At 34.8% G+C, this 23,681-nt stretch overlaps 1 protein-coding gene across 1 annotated transcript in view; it reads right to left on the bottom strand.

The window, feature by feature from the left end:
• LOC126769720 (visual system homeobox 2-like) overlaps positions 1-23,681 on the bottom strand; it is a 121,122-nt gene that overhangs the window by 50,701 nt on the left and 46,740 nt on the right. The window contains exons 3-6 of the mRNA XM_050488638.1: positions 22,022-22,075; positions 11,346-11,366; positions 5,756-5,846; positions 5,182-5,308 (exon numbers count right to left, since the gene is read on the bottom strand). Of these exons, the coding sequence (XP_050344595.1) occupies positions 5,182-5,308; positions 5,756-5,846; positions 11,346-11,366; positions 22,022-22,075 (293 nt within the window). The remainder of the gene's footprint in view (positions 1-5,181; positions 5,309-5,755; positions 5,847-11,345; positions 11,367-22,021; positions 22,076-23,681) is intronic.

The following is a 23,681-nucleotide window of genomic DNA, read 5'->3' as shown; positions in this document are numbered from 1 at the left end:
TTAAAGTTAAAGGTGCACCAGAATTACACGGCACATACCTATTAGTATCAAATAAATGCGGGAATTACAGAAGATGGCCATTTTATTTTATTAATTACATATAACATATAATAGAATCAACGCCGTTAAAAGAAGTATATTAACAGTAAAAGATTAATACAAATATGTCTTACTTAAATAACCAATAGCGGCATAGTTGGTTGCCATGGATTTGAATTAAATAATCGTTTTCATAATTGTGTTACTTCTTAACAATACTAACAGTAATTTAGTCCAAGAATAAGATTATTTTGCTGTTTATGTTGGTATTCTATTGCAATGAAATAGGTTATAAATAAAAACATTCTTAGTAAATCAAATAAAACTGTGTAATAAAAATTCTCCAATAAGGGTACATATAAAAATATGCTGTCGGTCTGTGTAACATAATAATAAGTATATTGGTATCGAGTGTGGATAGAAGCGTATCCGGCGTGTAATTGGCGAGTAATACGATCACGTCGGTCCCGAGCCGCGGCCTGATGTCGGCGGTGCAGAGCAAGGCACAGCTCGGCAGTCAATTGATTTCATAAATATAAAATCACCGTCGGTAAAGTAATACGAAGAACATAATATTAAATAAAAACGAGAAGACACACATTTGTTTAGGGTCTGTTACACCTTGAGTATATCAAGAAAAACTATATAAGTAGGTAGCTGAGCAGATAGGTGCGTTCACATAATATTAAGATAATTCAATCGGTTTTTAGATATAAACATATCTAAAAAACGATTGAATCAAATTGATTAAAATACTTTATATATAGGTTTAATAATCTTTTGAAGTACCAAGCGGTAGATACCTATGCTATGAAGAAAACATAAAAAAAATAGATCAAACATCAAAACGCAGGCTCTATTCATTAAATCCTTAAATCCACCTTAACCGAATAATACAAATGGAGTGTGCATCACGTACATATCATAAATTGTACAGTTCGCAAATAAAAGAGACGCAAAAAGACAAGCCGAGCTAAGACAAAACCAGTCCGCCATGCCACTAAGAAGGGCGGAGCTAATCATACAAACCAGTTAAACAAAAACTTGAAAACTGATTAAAAACTATTAATCGAAAAGAACTTTAACAGCAGCCAGCAAGATTTAAATTTGAGTGCCCCTTTAAGGCGGTTATATCGTTTTGGAAGGAGGTACGAGTGTCGAAGTGGCCAATCAGCGCTCGGTTGCCATAGCTACGTGTAGTGTTCACGAGCGGCCGATAGATGGCGATACTAGTGGCTGTTTGGTTACGTAAAAACATTATTGACTGGCCGCGTATTTTTCTTTTTCCGAGTAGGTTTATTGTTTTTATTGACTTAACAGTTTTATATTGTTTTGGATTTTTTTAACTACTGTAGTTACAATTTTGCTGAGGTATGTATACTCAATTATAAAGTTTATGATGTAATTAAAGAACAATGCATCTACACCTAAGACCTTGTCTAAATGAAAACAAAGAAACGTGTTCATTATTGTCCTAGTATTTTGTTACTGGCTAAAACATATTTTTTTATAATCAATTCTATTTATATAGGTACTTAAATAATTTTACTTAAGTGCCACAATTACATCGACCGCAAGATAATAAAACGGTGTATCTAATCCGAGCCCGTACCTACACTTTGATTGCACGATAATCCATTTATTGCAACGTCTCAAACTGCGCCCCGGTATTGGGGAAACGTAATATCCAGAAAGCCATTATACCGAAATTTCACGAGCATCACTCATAACCGCCTTGCCATAACATCCAACGCACTTTAAACCGTCAGCTATAGATTTCATTTTGCAATGCTATCAAACCATTTTCCTTGTTCGTGTAATTGAGTGGCTGTGAGACCTGTGCGGTTGCATCAGGGTACATTTTGCATTGTCGAGCGAGTCGACAGTTTGGAAATGAAATTTTCATAAATGTGGCTGCGGGGTGAGTCAGCGGTGACGCGGGGAGGGCGGGGGTCGCGCGAGGGGTACGGGGGGAGGGTAGTATTTGTGTTTTCCCCGCAGTTTCCGAGGGTAGGCGGCCGCTACTTGAGCTCCCGTTGTGTGTAACCGGCAAACGGAAAAATTATTAATAATAATTACGCCTCTAGTGCTGAGTAATTATAACGTATGTACCTTCCTGAATGGTAAAAACATAAATACAAATATACAAAGCTCCTTTATTTGTTAATGTAGACTTAAATACTCCATCTCAAAATAATTTCTCTCGAGTCAAAACTAATACTCGTTGGAAAGTTTAATCGTTAACGATTATGTCATCTAATTCACTTGTTTGAATGTTTGTTTCATAAAAAACTAATAGTTATTTGACACACAGTCTGAGTCTATAAATATTTAATTAAGTTTAATATAAGTTAATAGAGTGTATCGTATCTATCGATTCAATTGTAGGTACTCTTTATAGAGTTGAAGTTGATTGTATATCGATAGACAAATACGATTGAATAGAATATATTCGTGTATTTTATATTTATTTATTGCTTATAAATAAATTTCAATATTAATTTGGACATCATGTTGAAAGAGCCGTCATATAGCTGTCTATGTACCAAAATCAAAATATAATTACCTACTTCAAGAAGACTCTTATAAACACTCTTGAATCGTCATGTTACGGGACTAAAAATAAGCTCCCACCGATTTGGAATGTAGATTCTACTAAAAAGAACCGACAAGAAACTTACTGTTATAACGATATCATACTTTTTTTTTATTTATTTAAAGCAGACGTACAATTAATGAGCGTGCATATAGTCATATTGAGTCAAAACGGCACACACCATTTATACAAATATAAAAATTTTAATAAACCCAGACGGAATTGCACAAAGGCCTAAGTTCTAGGTTCTATGTTACTCGATCAGAGTCCAATTAAAGTTTTTATACTGATCAGCAATCCAGATTTAGATCAAAATAGTAGTAGTATAAGGTACACCAAAAGGACGGACAATACATCCGTGGAGATATGATTATTTAAGTAAAAAAATAAGCTAAGCTGGAGTTAAAATAGGTACACAAAATCAACACAATACTATGATACCATTTTTCATTGCCTTATCACACCTAAATGAACATGAGAAATATAATTATACATCTCGTCCTCTCGAGAAAATACTTATGCTAATAACGTACCTACATCACGTGCTTAGAATGAACGTTTGCTATGCCTTTTTATAATTGAAATAGATATTCGATCCAATTAATGCCGTTAACATTTGATATAGCGTCGATCCAGCATCGTAAGACATTCCCTTTCACTAATTATAAAAAAAATCGCATTCTCTTCAAACTCGGGACTGTTGTGATGTGAACAATCGGTCCAAAGAAAAGCTTCCTTCCGCGAAATCTGGCAATTCTTTGCGTAAAATATCACATTGCCGCGATCGGGTGTCGAATTCACTTCAACAAAGATCTAAAACTAGTGCGACTACGTTTTGTTTTTGGAAATAAATATAATTCGGGACTAAAAACGGTGCTTAGAATTGTTGTTGATGATTATGATTAATATTATTTATTGATACTTCAAAGACAGTTAAAATAATATTCAAGATAATATATATTATTAGTATATTGTACAAATCGATTTGTATCAATAATATGGAGCAAAAAAGGATATAATAACATTTCATTCTCATTTTCATTAATAATTATTAAGCTAAAATAATTTTGTAATCAAAACCTGTACAAATATTATCTTGTTTCATTAAAAACAAGTGGTAAAATGAATAGGTATTTAACATTTCATATTCATATTCCTAATTACGAACCTATACCAACTAAATTTATTTAATCAAAAAATATTAAAAATAATTTAAAAGCGCAAATCATTTTATCAGCAAACGTGACAGAAGTGAATCGTTTTACGTTAGAACCCTTTCAATAAAACGTTAAAACGACACTAAAATCTTTCACAAAGTAATTTAATTTGCAAAATGTAAATATATTTGTCCCGAAATTTCATTACTGATCATAGACTTCCTATCGTCGTTCTACGCTCACGAAATATCGAGTCTCATGTTACTCGGCAATCGATGGCAATTGACGTCGTAATGGGATAATGGGCGTTTTTGTTGGGCCCCGAATTCGAGACGAGACGTTTTTTCATCTTAATCGAATTATACGATTTGTTGTCGATGTTAATTGTGCGCTCACAATGAACGCCACGTATACTGTTCCGTTTTAGCGTTCGATATTAACGTTTTAGAACTTGCGAAAGAACGTTAGGATTAAGCCTTTGTTGTTTATTTAAAATAATATATTGTGACAGGAAACGTTGACCTTGAGTAAATATCACTTAATCGTGTCTAAATTGTTGAAAGTTTGACTTTTGTGAGATGAAATGCCATTAAATGTCCTCTGTGTGAAGTATGGAGAAGAGAATATCTTGTCCTTTATTACGAATTAGAGATGTATATTGAAATCATTAATCATTAACGCAAGGCAATTGGACGCAATTCAAAGTGTTAATGAATCTAATACAAGTCAATAATGACTGACAGAAACAAATGACTTAAAATGCAATATCATCGTCGATGTTGCCATAAGAATAGCATGAGCAAACGAATTATTACTAATTTAATATCTAATAGTACCCATATACATATTATAGGTAGATGATTTTTATAAAGCTGAAATAATGGATCGTTAATAATATTTGCAGCAGTCAAATATTTTAAATATTGTCAAATGTTTGTCAATATTATGAGCTGACGTAATAAAATAATTGGCTTTATATAACTATCGTATGGTTGTATATACTTTGCGATCACAATCGCGAATCACAAAATTTTATAAAAAACGATTGAAAGTTATAATAAGTGTTACAGAGAACCTTTTCTAAATGAAAGCACCAATATATAAAACTTTAATATTATATTAGGTGTTAAAATATAAAATAATTTAAAATATTAAAGCATACATAAAATGTTATAACACAATATGTATATGCGATGTAACTAATATCACATATACACGTAGTATAAGATATAACAGTCGCCGACATACCTAATAAGATAAATTTTTTTTGTTTGAAATTTCGGTTTGGAAACTTATCTTTTTAAATCTTTGACTATATAAAGTGAGATTTTAAAAATACAGAAATTTGAGAAATAGTATGAATGACAATGTTGTTCATGCTGTACTAACCTGTATCCTGTCCTCGGGCAGGTCGGTCTTCAACGAGAGCATCTCTCTTGCGTACACGTCAGGGTAGTGCGCGTCCTTGAATGCCTTTTCCAGCTCATCCAGCTGGTACGAGGTGAAGATGGTCCTGCTACAGAAACCGAACGCAGATGGGTAGACTTGGATAACATCAAGATGAGATGGAGATGAGAAGAGTTATAACCTAACTATTAACTGTTTGAGAGAGTGAGTTATATTTGACTCCTCTGTTCGGAAAAGAGAATTTATAATACAACTTTAAAATAAAAAAATTCAAGAATTTACATTCGAAATTTAAAATACGTACAACATAAGACTAAGTTATACATTATATTATTCACCCATCAAATTAACACTACAGTGCTGTTGGGGTGGTTTAATATATAAATTAATGATCAATCAAATGGCTACAGCTTTGGATGCTCTGATACCACAAATACCAGGTTCATACTGCATACATCTTCTCGTAATTAATGAGGTTTTTTTTTTTGTTTTAGTCGATAAATACCATTCAATAATACGATTCAATAAATACCATATTTATTGAAAAAATGTTTACCTATGTCTGCGTTTTTTCTTCTTTTTCTTGCCGTTGTAGCCGGTGAGGCCGTCGACGGTGAAGTCTTTCGCTGCTTCTAGTGAGGACACGCCTGTCAACAATCAAAAAAAATTAAATTATTAATCTCTTCATCGATTTCCAATTTGCTCTACACCGTTTCGTATGCATTGTGACGTCACTGTTAACATTAAAATAACTACTGAGATGATCAAAACCTTTAAAATAACATAGTATTTACGAAAAGATATTTTGTAAATACTATGGATACTCTTAAAAACGACTTAATATACCGATAAATATATTGATACCGTTTGAAAGATTGAGTGGTAATATATACGAGAATACCTAAACAAGCGAATAGTTTAATACAAACCCGTAATTCAGACAGTTTATCGGCGAACGTGCGAGAATTGTCACATAATTACCGAATGTGATTGCCAAATGAATTAGTAAACAGGCGAGTAGGTAGCAGAATAGATCAGAGAAGGGGCGAAGCTCCCTCTGGGACACCGGGTAATTGAATTTGGCGCCAATGAATACGACAATGAATTATTAAATTTAGAGCGGTGGCCTTACGGACAAAATCAGCGTTGCGGAACACTTGCGCGCCGTACATTGCTCAATATCTATGAATGCCCAATACTAGGTGAATCTTTAGGAGCAATGTATATTGAGGTGGTTGGTATCAGCGTGTGGTATGTTTGTCGGTCCGGTTGTGTGACGAATCGGGAATAGTATTGTTTGCGAGGGTGCAAGTGTTAACTGGTTAGTTGCGGGTCAAGTCACGTGGTGGTGTAATTTTATTTGTTTCATTGAGGGAGATTATCGGATAATAGTAGCTGTTGATCGTGTAATCTTGACCATAATGCACAAAAAAATAACGTTTAATTTTATTAACAATTAACTCACAATAAGGGAATATGTCGTAATGTAAACGTAATGTAGCATATGTGTTTTTAAAAGTTACCTACTTAGGTAGGTCATCCTTCTCGCGGTGAGTCAGTTGTCAAGCTTGTCTGATTTGACAAATCAATCAGATGAGCCTATAACCGAGTTTGTCTCACTCTGTGACCGACAATGCGTCACACACCGATCGTGTTCTCGAGGTAGAGAGTTATATAGGTAGATAGTTATTTGACAAGTAGTATGCAACTCCCAAGAGAGTGACTAATAGCTATTCGTTCTTGTTTACAAGATTATTCATTTTTATTTAGCTATTTGAATTATAGACTTATTGACAGCAGCTTCAGCAGTTCTAGTGATCGATAATCTGCAGCTCGTGATTAGCTGGTACAGTATTGGCGGCGAACGCGCCCTGCGCCAATCAAGACTACCCAGCCAATCGATTGGCCGCCGCGCCCGTCACTTGACCAGGCTTTCTTACTCGTACTATAGGTATTATATACTAATAATATTAGGTATATATTTATATACTAATATAATTAGGTAAGAAGTCTAAACAAAAAAGTTAACTCGTGACTTTAATTTTGATTGTAAAAGCTTAGCTATCACAGTTAAATGCTAGATTTCGGTACTCCAATTTATGTTATAAAATTTAATTTCTCAATTAACAGACAACTTTTTTGTAATGATGTGCTATCACCAGGCCTAATAACGATACGATAGAACTAAAACAAATAAATTTACGACGACAACACTAATAAACAAGTAGTCATATCAACCCTAAGCATCGTCCGCTTTATTTAAGCCGGTGTTCAATAGGAACTGGTCACTGCAAACAATTAACGCCGTCCGGGCAATCGATTCGTTACGCTACGCTGCGCCACGCTGCACTGCCTTGACCGATTGTTATTGTTTAGACTAGCTTTACGGTACTAGATGTAGCGTTGCCAGTACATGTAGAATATATTTAATTCATTTCGAATAAAGTTCGAAGAAATATACATTTTTTTTAAATAGTATGATCCAGCTCTCATCAAAAGCCATCAATTAAAAAACAAGCTTTGATTGAATTCATGTATAAAAACTGTGACCAGAAGTAAATGTTATGTGCAAAATTTCAGCTAAATAGATTTTTTGGTAAGAAAAGGGCCAACGATTTAATCAGCTACTAAACCAAATTACATTAAAATTTTCCGTTCAGTCTTTTGAGCGAGATTGAAAAAGAAAACATCCTAACAAAATAATGTAGACATAAAGTATCTATACGTTGCTTTAAGCTTTAAAAAATGTATTAATTTCAAAGATGTATAAGTGAGAAGCAATTTCTTAGTAAGACGGTAATATACTGCGCGTCCTCGGGGAGCGAGTGGGTAGGGGTGCGCTGTCGTGGGCACCGGCCCACATATTGGGTAGACCTTTAAATTACATCGAGATAAATGTAAGCTACTAAGATGTAGGTATCTAGTGTGCACTATATAACACTTTATTATTAAAGCATAGGTGATTAAGTGCAATTGTAGACCTTATTGAAACACTTTCTATGATTCTAAATGGAAAAGCACCTGTTCCTGTTAAATATTATATTAGTTTATTAAAAGCTTGTACTCGTACGTGACACGCCTTCTGATGTACAAGAGTGTATAATTTCCAACTTTTAAGACAAGACAAATAAATAATCTAAATTGTTTCTTACGAAAGATTCTCAAGAGTAAATTAGTTCATTTCCAGCTAGAAACCAATGAGACAATAAAGGAAGGTGCACACTAATAGTTCAACGATCGTAAACAATATCGCAACGATAGATTTATTTGATACAGAAATTTGAAAACATTTACAACTCAACAAAAGGATCGCGGTACTCAAGGCGAGTGCTTGAAAAACTTTTCAGTAGTTTTAGTTGAGACTAAATCGCTTGGATTTTTTTAGTCGAACCCGTGCGGTTGCAGACTAATGCATTGCTTGAAGTATTTTGATGGTTAGGCTGTGACCATATAGCATTTAAGAGAGATGATTGTAGAACAACGGGCAGACCATTACGTAAAACGTAGCACGAAAACTGATGGGTAATGTATGCGTTGCCACGGACCCAAAGCGCAGTCTGTAATATACCTTATGCTATTGAGTTAGAGTTCAAAATCCTGCGTGGATTATTTAAATACAAGGACCCTCCCTCGGGCCGAGAGAAAATATGACTCTCGGCGAAGGAAAGCTACTCGTGCTGGAGAGTACACTGCCACTTTACCGACATTGTTACAACACATAATAACAAACATGGCTTACGACTAACGAGAGACTTCAGCCATTGTACGCCTAATTCTGAGATCAACTTCTATGATTCCACAATGAAAGGGTAAACTCGAGTGTCACTTTGCTTGTTTTGAGTTTTTCGATGCGAGTCGAGTTTGAAATCACATGGAGTGTCGCTAATGGAGAGGCAAACGGTTGCGACATAATGGTAGTCGTCTTTTTAATTTATAAACTACTCGCCCGTGTTTATCAGGTCAACAAATATTATGTCAAAGTTCAGTTAAATAGTTTTTAAAGTTGTGTAACTTTAATTTATGTAGTTCTCACAAGAACTAGTCTTGAACAATGATATATAAAAGTCTGAGATAAAAATTTCCAATATTTTTGGCTTTTTACGTCAATAATACTATATTCAATTTAAAACATCGTGCATCTTAGGCATCATTGCGGAGATCAACACGCATCTGTTCGGTTCAAATGTGATCACCTATCGCGTTGCAAGTCAACCACAATATAATATAAAAGCCCAAAATTGCCACACAAGCGCCGTGTAGTGAGCGACAAATATAATAAATATATCGGATAGGCGCACCGAGGCTTCGCTTATCTCATATATTGAGCCAATTCGCAGCCGCCAGCGCCGGCAATTGCCAATTTTCGTGAGATCAGCACGAGATTGCATTTATACGCTCCGGCGAAAATCGCGACCACTTCACGGGATTCACTCGGTACTGGATGTACGGGAATGGTATGAAAAATTGGTTACATACAGACATGTCTGCTGATTTATTGGAATCTTCGTCTCCATCCCGTTATTTCCTTGAAGCTGCGTCACGGTGGTGTATAAAGTGAGTATATACCAAACGTTCTGTATTGTTTCTTTGTTTACTAACATTACTTCCTAAAAAGTTCAACGTAAAATTCATAAAAAATACGCATAATCAAAAAAGTAAGTATATCTCTACTATATAAATAACTTCTTACTTAAGGCAACTTACTAACCAAATTAAGTTTCAACGATGTATGAAGATATATAACTTGATTCCGATATATTTTTAGTATCATTCTTGTTGAAAATGTATCATATAATATATATACTTTTGGATAGGAGGCTTTATATCGACTATACGTAGTCGAGATAAAGCCTATGAGATACTCTATCTATGAAGTGATGCTATCATATCGTCATACCTTATGTAAACAAATTCATAGCGTCATATCTACAAGATGTTGAATTGTGACTACTCTATGGCGACCGTGTGCGGCGACAGGTAAACAGTGATTTAAAATCAATCTTAAAGCGTGGAGAGCCGCGGGGCGCGCAATTAGCAGAGACATTTCACTCGCGACAATTTCTCCGCAACGAGCCAATTTCAACATCGCGAACGAGGATATTTGATTTTCGTTGTCGTTTGAGACTCGCATTTGATTCTTCATCGACGTCAGGGTCAACGACATTTACTTTATTTGTGTATTTATTAAGACTGCCTTATTGCTCTAGTAGATAGCTCATAAGGATGTAGACGCAAAGGTCATGGTTTCAAATTCCAGGTTGAACCAATGAGTGTCTATTCAACGAATGTCAATTGGTTTTTGTCCAGATATTTTAATAGCACCCTGGCGTTAGAAAGTTGGAAAAAGTTGTCACTTGCCTGTGAACTCTTCCAGTCATTTAGGATTACCGAATCGGACTGTGAGAGGTGGGACTTCAGCATTATAATATATCCTGCTCAGATGATTCCTGATTCTCTTTAGGATTGGACGCTGTGGCCGAAAGTTCAATACGAAACGTAATTATCAATTAAGCCTATGTCACCGTTTTGAGTTAAATTTTGATCATTATAAGTAATTCTAAAAAATAAATAATTCTTATGTATGTTTTTCGATTTAAAAATAATGTACCACCATTCATCATCAGCATACGAGCTTAAATATGTACTGACACTTGTTCGTTGAACTTTTTAAGTCCAACGAATGATCCTAATTCCTAGTTAAGACCGTTCTCACTTCCCACATAAAATCTTTTCCATATCGAGATGAGTGATGGACGACGCCAAATTTTGTTACAACTCAATCAGTGACAGATTATTTTGTTACGTGAAGAGGATGCTTTTGGAAATTTCGATACCGTGCCGTCGTCGATCATTATAAAAAAAAAAAACTTACGACACTATCCTGTAACAGGTCCAATCCTGAGGATTTCTTATTTTCTGTTTTAAGTATTTTTTTACAATATGGCAATATGTGTTACTAGCAATGTCATCTACGTTGAGCTATCTAATACGTACAATGTTTAAAATTATTTGTGAAACATTGCATACAATTGTAGTACTAGGGGAAATGCTAAAATACTTTTAGAACCTATATTTTGACCACAATTACGAGTATCAGCGAATGTTCCCGCCATGTACCTAAGTAGGATAAAAACTTATTTCATTACCTGAATAAAATTGTCGAACAGCTACCGTTACATGAAACAAACAAAAAAATTGAATTAAAAACAACATAAATTATAAAACAAGACGATATGTTTACACGAAATAATGTCAAAACACTACACGTATAATAACATATATGATTGGTTTCATTAACAAATAAAAATATATTATCTGTAGGACTTGGTACTCATTTTGGTGGTATCACCGACTCACTAATGATTCTACCGCCAAACATTAATACTTTGCATTGATATGTTCCGGATTAAAGATTGACTCAAGTGAGACATGATATATCTCACTGGTGGTAGGGCTTTGTGCAAGCTCGTCTGGGTAGGTACCACCCACTCATCAGATATTCTACCGCAAAACAGCAATACTTGATATTGTTGTGTTCCGGTTTGAAGGGTGAGTGAGCCAGTGTAATTACAGCCACAAGGGACATAAAATCTTAGTTCCCAAGGTTGGTGGCGCATTGGCTATAAGCGATGACATTTCTTACAATGCAAATGTAAGTCTATGTGTAATGTCTAAGGGCGTTTGGTGACCACTTACCATCAGGTGGCCCATATGCTCGTCCACCTTCCTATTCCATAAAAAAAAAAAAAACCTCTTAGCGAAGTATTGGAATCGGTATTAGAAATGGTTTGTGCTTCTTACAGTACCAGTGTCTTGGACTCAGCTCATCTGCCATCCTTATATATGTAAGTATATAATATAATGTTTTTGTCGTATTACTTGAATTAATACTGCGTACTCAATGGTGTATATTGATCGTAACCCAGGATCGGAAAAGGAAACATAGAAGGCAAAAATCAAAGGTGGCTTCCGGGTGAAATGCTACAGATCACCCAAATGGATATTGTGAAATCGTACAAGAAGGTACCAATGGTTTCGGATAATACCTACACCTATTAAAATACGCACAGAGTGTACATTCAATGTTATTAATATGGACAATTCGCTAAAATTACCATACAAACAGCGCAGAGCTTAGTTCAGTTGTTCACATTGATATGACGTCGGTAATGTAGTACATATGTGTGAAATTTTACATACACGTTGTCAGGACATATAATCCTTTTTTTTAACGTTGATAAAACGCATTACGCTTTTCCTCCACGGGAACAGTGGGGGGTATGTGGAGTTCGCTGGTGTCCATCAGAATACTCACTAAAAAATCAGCGGTACTCTTTCCGTCTTAACGAGGAGCGCCATGGGATCGCTTGCGCATGCTACCGTGAAGACATGTGATCCTGAGTTAAGTCACATATTCATACATATACACATTTGTAACACCTTTACTCATTTTTCACGTGTATTTAAAAACTACAACATTATTTCAATACAATTATTCCAGAAGATGTTTGGCTACACTGATAAACACATTTTATAAGCTTCTTTTTTAACTATTGTTCAACTTAATATTATAAGTATTAGTAAGTAGTTTTATAAGTATTAGTAATATAATAATAATAATTTATTTACTCTGGTTGTTATGAGATTACATTATATCTAATCGATTTAATATTATCAGATGTCTTACTTCACTTATGTTTATATTTTAAAGATTTAAACGTAAATAAAAACAATAGTTTTTAAAACGACTATTTTCTTACACAGCTTTGCGTAAAATAAAATTCATTGTAGCAGTCATACGTTGACTAGAAAGTCAAGCAAGTTTTAAGTTTAAGTTGGCTTTAATTCTTAATTTAACGAAAATTTGATAAAGCATTATTCAAATATTGATATGGCGTCTTGTAGGTACACCTACTTATATTTTTTCTAAGTAATCGTAATAAAACACTGCATATTAATAGTCTAAGCTGAGGCGTCAAAGTAAAAAAAACCATCGCAGGGAACATTGATGCTTGCGTCGGATCACATTTCGTTCACACGGCGCAGGCGCGGGCGCAGAGTGTGAGGAAAACAGACCAAAACCACTTCGCACAAAACATTATTGTCTCGTCTCATATTATGATCTCCCGGACAACGGTTGTGACGTGTTCGGCCTTGGCCTGTTTGAAATGACCCTCTCAAATCGAAAGGCGCTTTTTACGTTTTGATAAATTGTAAGTCAGTTTAAAAATATATTATAATATATTTGAATTAAAAAAGACCTTGTTGAAAACTTTTTAGCAGTTTCAAATATAATATACACGTATACATTAATGTTACCACTAGATATAAAATAGAGAAGATAAATGACAGTACAAAATTATGCATTATTAATTTTAATAATATAACATTTACTATTTTTTGTAACTTTATTGAACCTATTATTGCATGTTTGTGTCTTATATCCAAAATTATATAACATAGCCTAAGATTTTTTTAAAAATATTTTTATTTTCTTGCTTATGCCTGCAACCTACATGAACTGGTATTAACCAGTTATATACATTTATTTCTACCAATGGTAATAATATACCATAGATACGCATACCTTGGCCACAAACAATATACTCTCTATAGGCTGATTACTGCTGTTAACATAATATGTATAAAGTATTTGTGTAATCAACTGTTATACTTAACAAGATAAATACGTATTAATTTAAACTTATAAGCGTTTGTTAATAAGACAATATAACTCAATTAAAACTACCCGTGCGACGTGCGTTGATGATAGACGCTTGCGCAACAGTTCGCGTGATTAAGGCTATTGTCTCATTAAAAATATTGGTTTATATCGTTTATTTAATCATAGGTAAATTTGTTATTCAATAATATTCTTTGTTACAAAAACCCATTAATTTGTCTCGTACAAACATCGTGAGGAAACCTGCATGTGTCTAATTTCATTAAAATTATGCCACGTGTATTCTACCAACCCGCATTGGAGCTGCGTGGTGAAATAAGCTCCAAACCTTCTTCTTAAAAGGGAGAGGAGGCCTTAGCCCAGCAGTGGGATATTAACAGGCTGTTACTGTTGTCTCGTACAAGTTTCATGAAATACAATACTTTATTTCTTACTTTACTTTTGCTCATTGGAATGTCTCTGAAAACTGACTTTTAGCAGATATTTTACATATTTTTGCTACCGATTCCTGATAATAATCAATGGTAATACATTTAATAAATATGCTAACATCATAGTACTGTTATTTAATACAATTTAATTTCAAGTCTCTTGTCTTGTATACTGCTCACTGCTCTCAATATGTTGAGACGTATTTCGTAGGTGCACATCCATGAATATGTATCTGAATAATATCATCATATAAGTTTCTAAACACAATTACATTATTTTTCGGTATATTAGAAGATTACAATAATACGGTGTACTTATCGAAAAGAGCGTGAGGGTTAGTTTGGGGGTGAGGTCGCTGGGGCCTCGTTACGGGCGGAGGGCGACGGGTTTTTTTGAAAATGATATTGTTGTGAGACGTAATGATGTAAAAACTTGTATCTCTACTTAGTTTTAATGATATTTTGGCGAATGATATGCTCTTCCAGAAATATTTACGAAAATGGAGATGAAGACCTTTAAAAAACGGTATATGGATCTCAGGTAGTTTTATTATAGAAGTGCGTACAATATTGCGCTTAGAATTACAATTTAAGAAAATGTCATTCTACCAACTTAACAATATAACTATAAAGTTAAGTAATATAAAGTTGTACCAGTTTCTGTGACAATATATTATGTATTTAACAATGAAACTTTGTTTTTTTTTTTGTTTTTATGTCGAAATCAATATTTCGAATATTCAAATTAAAACATTGAATTGAATATTATTTAAAATAATAAATTAAATATATATATAATATATATAATAAATAATTAGGAGCTTGTGAGATTGGCAACGCTTCTATTTGTCTATCCTTTATATAAAATTTATCATTCTAGAAAGAGGAGAAACATATGCAATGCGTTTAATGCGTTTAATGATTACGCCGCAGTATCGCAAACTACAAGCTTACTTTATTTAGTTTCGTTAACAAATTTAATCATAGAGAACATTTGTAAAATACCAGTTAAACAAATGCTTTAATAAAAAAAATGTAAGTACATTATACTACACATGAAGGTATTGAGAAGTATACCCACAAAAAATTATAAGCAAAAATAATGGCGAATTTATAATCTCTTTCTATTAGAAGTCGGCTAAATATGTTTGAATATACTTGTGTGCATTTTGTAATCTATAAATAAATACAGGTTTGCCAATCAAAATTCTGAGACGCCAATTAAATGCGGATTGCGCTCTTGAATTCACATGAATTTTGGCACCTATTACTAATTGAAGGCCCTCGACGTCCCCCCACGTGACCTACAAGGAAGCACTAGCTCCCCCTGTCGGAGTCGATACAATTACTGCGACCGCTCGTCGGGAATAATTTAAAAAGAACAACACATTCCGTTGGATAAGAAAGAAATATTGGAATTTTCTTGAACTTAATTTTAAAGACTTTCGCTAAATGTTTGTAAGTTGGTATGCGATTATAGAAATGGTTCAATTTGCAATTTATTTTTGGAACCTTTAAAAAACCCATTAATATAACAAGCCCATTATTATTGAAAGAGAAAGAAAAAAAAAGTATAATATCCTTATCAAGGTAATAATGACAATTCAGAATAATAATTAAATGTTAAAAAAAAACAAAATCATAATAATTTTGAGAGTATAACAATTATTTTTATTACAGATGAGACCGTTAACACAAAACTTAGACACACTTTAGTATCCAAATCAAACGCTAATATTTTGGTAGGACCAAACTTACAAACACTAGTTAGAGTTATTAGCTCTTTAACGTGAACAATTGTTGAAATCCGGAGACGGATTTGTATTTATGGAATTGGAGGGAGAATCAATTTTAACAAATTAATCTCACTACAGTAGTTTCATTCACCTTTCATTGATTAAAACAGCTATATGATTAAGAACGATAATATATGTACAAATTAGCTTTTACTAGAAATTTAAATCGACATTGGATGTTATCTATTTTGTCCAATCACTAGTCAAATCATTATGCTTAAACTCCTCCTCCAAATCCTAAAGATCAGATGTTCCGTAACTGGCTTTGCGCACGTACTCTACGAGCTCATTCTCATCATGTCAATACAAAGTTATATGCCTGATTTTACTGTAAATGTAAACTGTGAGCTATTATCATATACCTACACAAGTACACAATTCAATGTATACTTACTTCCTGTCATTTTATTTTTATAACATTTTCTTAAAAGCAAATCATTTGAAGACAATCTGACAGTGAAGTTAGCGCTGGCTGCACAAAAAGCGAGGGTACATAACTGGGCATTGTTGGCAGGCATCGAACTGGAAAAATATAATGGCTGGATAATAACATTATAGCTTTCTTCCAGGGGGGTGTTCAGGGGGAGCGGGGAGAAAGGAGAATTGTGGGCGGGGCGCCGTGGACTTAGGTCTCACGCTTTTAGGTCAATACAGCGGAGTCTAGAGGCGAATGTTTCTACTTCATTGGTGTGAGTCACCAATGTCTTATTTGAACTGTTAATCTTTTATAGTTTTACGATTATCACGTGTCTCACACTTAAAGATCTAATATTTGAAAAACCTTTTGTATTTTCTTGTGATATTTTGATAAAGTAAAACAAAATTATTAGGTACTGTCAACCTTGCTTGACCTGTATTGCAATTCTGCAATGCAAGCTAGAGTCGCTGCAAGATCTTTTATCATTATTAGTCATACAAAACTCTTAAGTAAGTCAGAAAGTAATAGATGATAGACCGCCAATAAAATCTAAGTTCTCGAAGACAAAGACAACGCCATCAAAACAATCACACCTCTAAGAAATCTTTGAAGGAAAGTTCTTTTAAGTCTATGTAGTCACTATAGAGAGATAATCTGACGTAGGCGCTAGTAATGAGCAGGCACTTAGGGATGGGACACAACCTATTATCAATGCTAATGGCATCGTCTTCTTGGAGGAAACCTTCGACAGTCTACCGGCATACACCCTAAGTCCTATTACTACGCAATAAGGTCTATAATATCATGCTCCGGTCGCAAAATACTAATACATAATTGGTTTATCGGCACTTAATTCATTATTCGATCAGTAGCTTGGAGTGGGGGTGGAGGGGGTACAAATAGGGTGTGTTAATCGTAAAATATTATTGTTGGCTCGTTCGAGGTGCCGAATTTATTTTCGCGTTTAAGCATTGTTCTCAATCAAATTTAATTATTTTCAGTAATACAAGCCGCGTAAGACGAGAACACAAAACAATCTAAAAACGGAGGCCAATATTTGTATATGAATTTCGAAAGATAAAAATTCATATGAATATTCAATTCATACACGCTATATGTAAATGTAGGTATTGCACTATAGATATATAAGTTACAAAATATAATCGTCTAAATATTTAGATACATACATAAAACCATGAATATGTAACAGTAATAGCTTATAATAAAAATGGAGTGCAAACCTGGTTTCGATATTTTAGCAATGGAAGCCCATTCGATCTAACAGTCTATAAACGATTTCAGTCACTATAACTGTGGCAGTAAGGGTTTAAAACGCACAAACACATCCTAGACTAGAAGCGAGAGTAGTCGCTAATTGAATTTTGTAACACAAGCCGCGCCCGCCGAGTGGTCGAGCGATATTTGCACTCCACTCCTCAGTAATTAGTCATTTGATTATCGCCTACGGTTACATCTCTTTGAATTGTCGAAATAATTGCCACAAATTGTATAAAGCTGAATTTAGCGAAATGCTATTAGGATTTTAATGACTTAGATTGACTTTTATGCTTATAGAGAGACCGCATGACGGTTAAAGAGGTAAACTGGGAACTTCGAACGATCTCAAGTATTTTTCTGAAATCATTAAATGTCTTAAATATTCTGATTCTATAATCCTACTAGTAGTTTATTTTTCGTATATTTCTATAAGCCCCCATTTCTTGTAGATACTCTTGGACTTGAGAGAAGAAAAATATATACACAGACAGTTGCCACTGTTTGTGTATATATTTTGAGTGAACCTGAACAAACTGCTGTTTCAAAAAAACAGTTAATGTGTTTTAATATCTAGAGAATACACCATCGTTCGATCTTCGAAATTAAATTTCTATAAGACGTTCTAAGAGATACGTGCATCACGTTCTAACAATTTTTGCATCGCTATACGATAATCCAGTTTTAGTGAATCGTGATTTTTATTGCTATTACTACTTGTGAATAGTGTGGTTTGTATCTCTGAGCTTGATTTCCCGAATGTAAAGTTGAAATTATCATATAACGTGTGTAATTTGTATTCGAGTAACTCAAGTTGAAATTTGTTAAAAAAAAACATAGTAAGCATAAAATTACATCCGTAATATATTTATATGCAAAGTATTCACAACACAATCAAATTTTGCTTCAAGGATAGTTTTGCTTTTAGTTCATAAGCTTTAAACTATAATTTTACATCAAACTTCAGGAAAGTTAAGTGTGGTGATCAGAGCTGATAAGAACAATCCGTCTATTTAGTTTTCTATAGTCGTTCGTTCGCAGTTTCGGAGAGTGTTCGGAGAAAACTTGTTGATGAGTAAGATTTTCGGGGTAGTTTAATCGGCACTTAGATATTCGTTTGTTTGTTCCGACTCGATTCCACCGGTGTCAAAGGCCGGCGCGGTGAGTGCAACGAGTGCCACTTACGAATTGTTATGCGAAATAAACTGTTTGAGAACATCTGCGATTGTAATGGAATACACGAGCGATTGTCTCTTGATGTTTGCTCGTTTTCCAGCAGGGGAGCTGTGGGGAGTGTTTACACAGTGTTTTGCTTATTACTAGCTTTTTGAGTATTGGCACTAAGCTCTCAGAAATCACTCAGATTCAGCCACGACAAGGGTTCAGTTCTGCTCTGCGAGTGAAATGTGCTGATGTTGAATTAGTTATTATGGTGTTCTGATTAGCATTTGAGAATATATTAAAAAATTTCAAGTGCTTTCGAGTACCCAATCTGTACGTGATCGAGGCTTTATATTTCTAGACATGTCGCAGTCGTACAATTTTGGATAATTTTTACATGATGCTAGTAGAGTTATACACATTATTTATTAGCAATGTTTTATATAAATATTTTCGTTGAAAATATTATTAAGGATTTGTTTTATAGCTTGTTGCTTAAAAAATGTATCGCTCGTAATAAGATGAACGATTGTAAAAATCGTTTTCAGAGATTATTTCTAATATTTTTCTGAAGATTATTTTAGTATCGAAGGCATACTTAAACAAAGAACGCGGAGTTAATCAAACAGTCGTACAAAAACAAATGGAGTAGAATCCGATACTTCGAAGTGTCGAGCCGCAAACACTAATACATTGCTTGTTTTTGTAACTTGTCGCCACTTAGTAAAGGAAAACAGCGGCTTCTCTGACATCTGACACCGCCTTGGAGCACCTCATCAACCAAACTAATAGCCACCTTATTATTTTATCCCTAAGACGCATAATCTATTATTTGAAATCTATATAATGACAGTCGTTACATGTCGCGCTTTGACAGTAAAAAATTCATTTCCTTACGAATGTTGTGTAAAAGATAACCTCGTGTCGCGCCGCGGCGGTAAATAATTCTGTTTGTGTTCAATAGTTCGTCATCTGTCGGTACTTTCGACACATTCCATGTTGTTTAAGAAAAACAATTATTTAATAAGAAATTTTACTGAAATAAAATTAACACGAAACAAATACATTTGCCTTGTAGTTATATCAACTATTGATTATGAAGCAATTATTAGAAAGCACAAGTGTCAGTGTAATCAGCTGTTACGCAGTAGGCAGTGAGGTTTGTCGAGTAAAATCATCAAAGACGCCGACATGAATTAGGAATTTCAGAAGCAGATTTACCTAATCCATATTCATGCGCGATGTAACTGACTATATTGACGTAACGCGTCGCGAACCTTCGAGCGAAGTGCAAAGTCGGATGTGATGCCATGAATATGTAACGGTCTGCAGCGCAGTCACACACTGATCTGCCAAGATCGGCTTTGACTGTGAACGTTGCCAGTTACTTGATTTATCTCAAGATATTTTCACTTGTGATACAGAAATGGCGAGTTTCACAAACGACACCAAACTTTTCGTATATAATGCTTTTTATTTGCTGCTTCAAATCAAAAGGGAATTGGCTGATTTGATTAGCTGCCTATTTATTAACCTTTTACTATAATTTAATTTGCAACTTTCATTCCGCTAATGAGGGATCATCTCACTTTGTTCCCGTTTTGTTTTCACATAACATAAACATGCGTGGTTTAACCAATGAGCCTTGCGTCCAAAGTGATTTTTCGGTTTTGACTGCAACGATTATGTATATACCCATTGTCTCGTGTACATAGAACAACGACCCTTGCCCCTAATTTTCGTATTAAAAATGGCGGCTTTCTAAACAATGCCACGCAAAACGACCATCGGGTTCTTTGTTTTAAAAACAATAAAACAAGCGCGGCCATGATGGTAAAAATGTCAAATCTACTCGTGAATTCCTCCCTGCGGCGTTCCAAATATGAAATTCCCGCGCAGAAATGGCGGCGAAGGCAATTTTTACAAATGGCTGCCAGGCCCCCGCCGGGCAGGTGGTTTGTTTTCTGTTAGGCGCTTTTCAGACTCAACTAGGGTTGCAGAGCCAGAACCAAAATACGCACGACGTGTTACACACCGCTCGAATGGTGGAGTTCCTTCGTATAGTATGAGTTCGGGTCCGATGCTATCAAACTGCGGCAACAGACCGAAGCACGCATAATTGAGTAATTCGAGATCAACAATCGTGTCTCTACCTCGACCTCTCTAATTTGCATTTAACAGGATATTTTCTAAAACCTCACGTCCTACCTAAGCAAATTCTTTTTTTAAGTACACAAAACGTTACATACACCTGAAACGTTTTTAGAGAAAACTGCTTTAATGCAAAATGTTCAAAGTTGATTTTCCTTTGGGGCATAGATTGGCATATGATTTATGATATTGGGTAGTCGGAGCCTGCGCGGTGACGTTTGACGTTTGGCGGATTCATTACTGAGACAAAGGCGGGGGGCGAGGGTACAGCGGGGAGGGGTGGTGCGGTGCGGGGCGAAGGGGGCGCACACGAGGGACCCCCCACCCCTCACGTAGTCCCCCCGTAACCACCTCCAGCCACTTTCCTAAATCAGCAGCGTGTATTGTTTAGCATTAGTTTCAAGATATTGAAATTGAAGCCGGAGGCCTGTCGGAATCAAAATAAAGAAACGCGCTTAGCTTCAGAAATAATTGTGTCTTCGTATAAAGGAGTCGATGCTTATAATTATTTACTATCGAAGTAATTAACCGTGATTGGTATACATTTGAGACACATAATATTAAATAATAAAACGAACATTTAATTTTCCAAGCGTTACAAGTTAACAGAACTACCGTAACGTAAATAAAGAAAGCTTACAAGTCTTATGTCATAGTAAATAAGAGAAAGTCATCGTTTCGCTATTTAATGTGTAATTTTTTATTGAAAGGTGTCGATGAATACAACATAATTAAAACTCCTTGGTCTACGAGTAGTCGAAATAATAACAACACAAATAAATATTTACTCAAATCATTAGAATCAGCTTAAGAATTACACATTTAGTATAAATTAGTTTTTTAGTGTAATAAACCATCCTGAAAATGATTTTTTTTAGAAATATAATAAATATATCGTGACACTGACCTGTGAGGTGAGGCTGCGCAGAGGGACTGTAGGGCGACTTTATTTGCGGGAAACCTGCGAACAAGCAATACATTAATTAAGCTACAAAACAATTAACTGCACTTCCTACAGGAATTTCAATTTAAAACTCCTTGCCGTGATTTACCTGAGCCAGCGCGCCCGCGGGCGCGGGGGAGCGTTGTCAGGTCGTTTCGGAGACTTTACTGCAGATAAAACGAATTGTTTTTCGCTGAGGGCGACATAGACATTAGATCCGACAACTCCGAGAACCGACCTGCCTTTCGTGGCAAAATTTTCATAAATATTTTCCGAGCAATTCATTCATACGGCTGCAATCTGTCTCGAAGATAAACGATCGACATATTGTGTTGAAATGATCGTTCTAACTACCAGAGAAACTTGGTACACGGTAATAATATGACATTTCATTTAGACTATATTATTTTTTGTCCAGATATATGTCAGACTACAGTAGAAAAACAGGGACTTAAAAATATATTTAACAAAGCAAGTTACTGCTCACGCTCAATAAACACGTATTTATTTATTTACTTATTGAATAGCTACCTATCGGACGAGCATGTGGGCGACCAGGTGGTAAGTTGTCACCAACGCCCATAGACATTAGCATTGTAAGAAATGTTAACACTTACATCGCCAATGCGCCACAAATCTTGGGAACTAAGATGTTATGTCCCTTGTGCCGGTAAATTCCAATGGCTCACTAACCCTTCAAGCCGGAACACAACAATACCAATTACTGCTGTTTTGCGGTAGAATATCTAATGATTGGGTGGTACCTACCCAGACGAGCTTGCATAAAGCCCTACCACCGGTAAACTTATGTACTTATTTACTAAGATTATATTAATTTATTTTTATTCATATTTTAGTTGAACGTACAATCAACAAAAACGTTATATGAGATATTTGATAGTAATCAAATCAATTACCGTAGTACGACTACTGAAGCTGTTGGTAATTATCATAATTATTTATTTTTATTATTCATTATTAGTCTTGATTTATTAAAAGCTATTTGTGGAAGTATTAATTTATTATAATTTATGGATTTTGATGAGAGTGGTAGCCAGCGGTGGCCGTTAAATGGCGAAATACTTTAAGTAATAGGTATATGTATTCATTAATGTTATTGATGCTAAACCAAAGAAATGTTAATAATATATTTTCGATGATGATGATGAAGTAACAAATTAAAGAAGCAGATAAATCGCAGGTAATAGAAAGGTAGATGAGTTTTACGACACAAGGAATAAAATTAAACTAAGCTCATATTATCTAGTTCAACCCCGAACTAACAAAGGCGATTGCAAAATCCTATTCTCCCGAGATGCTATCGTGTTCCAAACACGGGACAAAAAACCTGACAAATGCTTAGGAGAATTTCGAGTCATTATCGAGAAATATTATACAATTAATGATTTTATAATGCGGCGTTAATACTACCTATAACTTATTATTTCTGCGTGCTGAATGTTTGCGTTTGTCTAATGTCTGCGAGCTCGTCTTTTTAGTGCACGTAAATATTTTTGTCTTACGGCAAAATTTATTAAGTCTATTCTATTTCGAAATTGGTTTATTTGCCGAAATTTCAACATCAGCCTTTTAAATTGCTTAATTACAACGATATTTACAATAT

Source organism: Nymphalis io, chromosome 7 (genome assembly GCF_905147045.1).
Source record: "Nymphalis io chromosome 7, ilAglIoxx1.1, whole genome shotgun sequence".
In the NCBI taxonomy this organism is placed as follows: domain Eukaryota; kingdom Metazoa; phylum Arthropoda; class Insecta; order Lepidoptera; family Nymphalidae; genus Nymphalis; species Nymphalis io.
The sequence above is the reverse complement of the archived record's forward strand: the minus strand, read 5'-3'. Positions and strand labels throughout refer to the sequence as shown.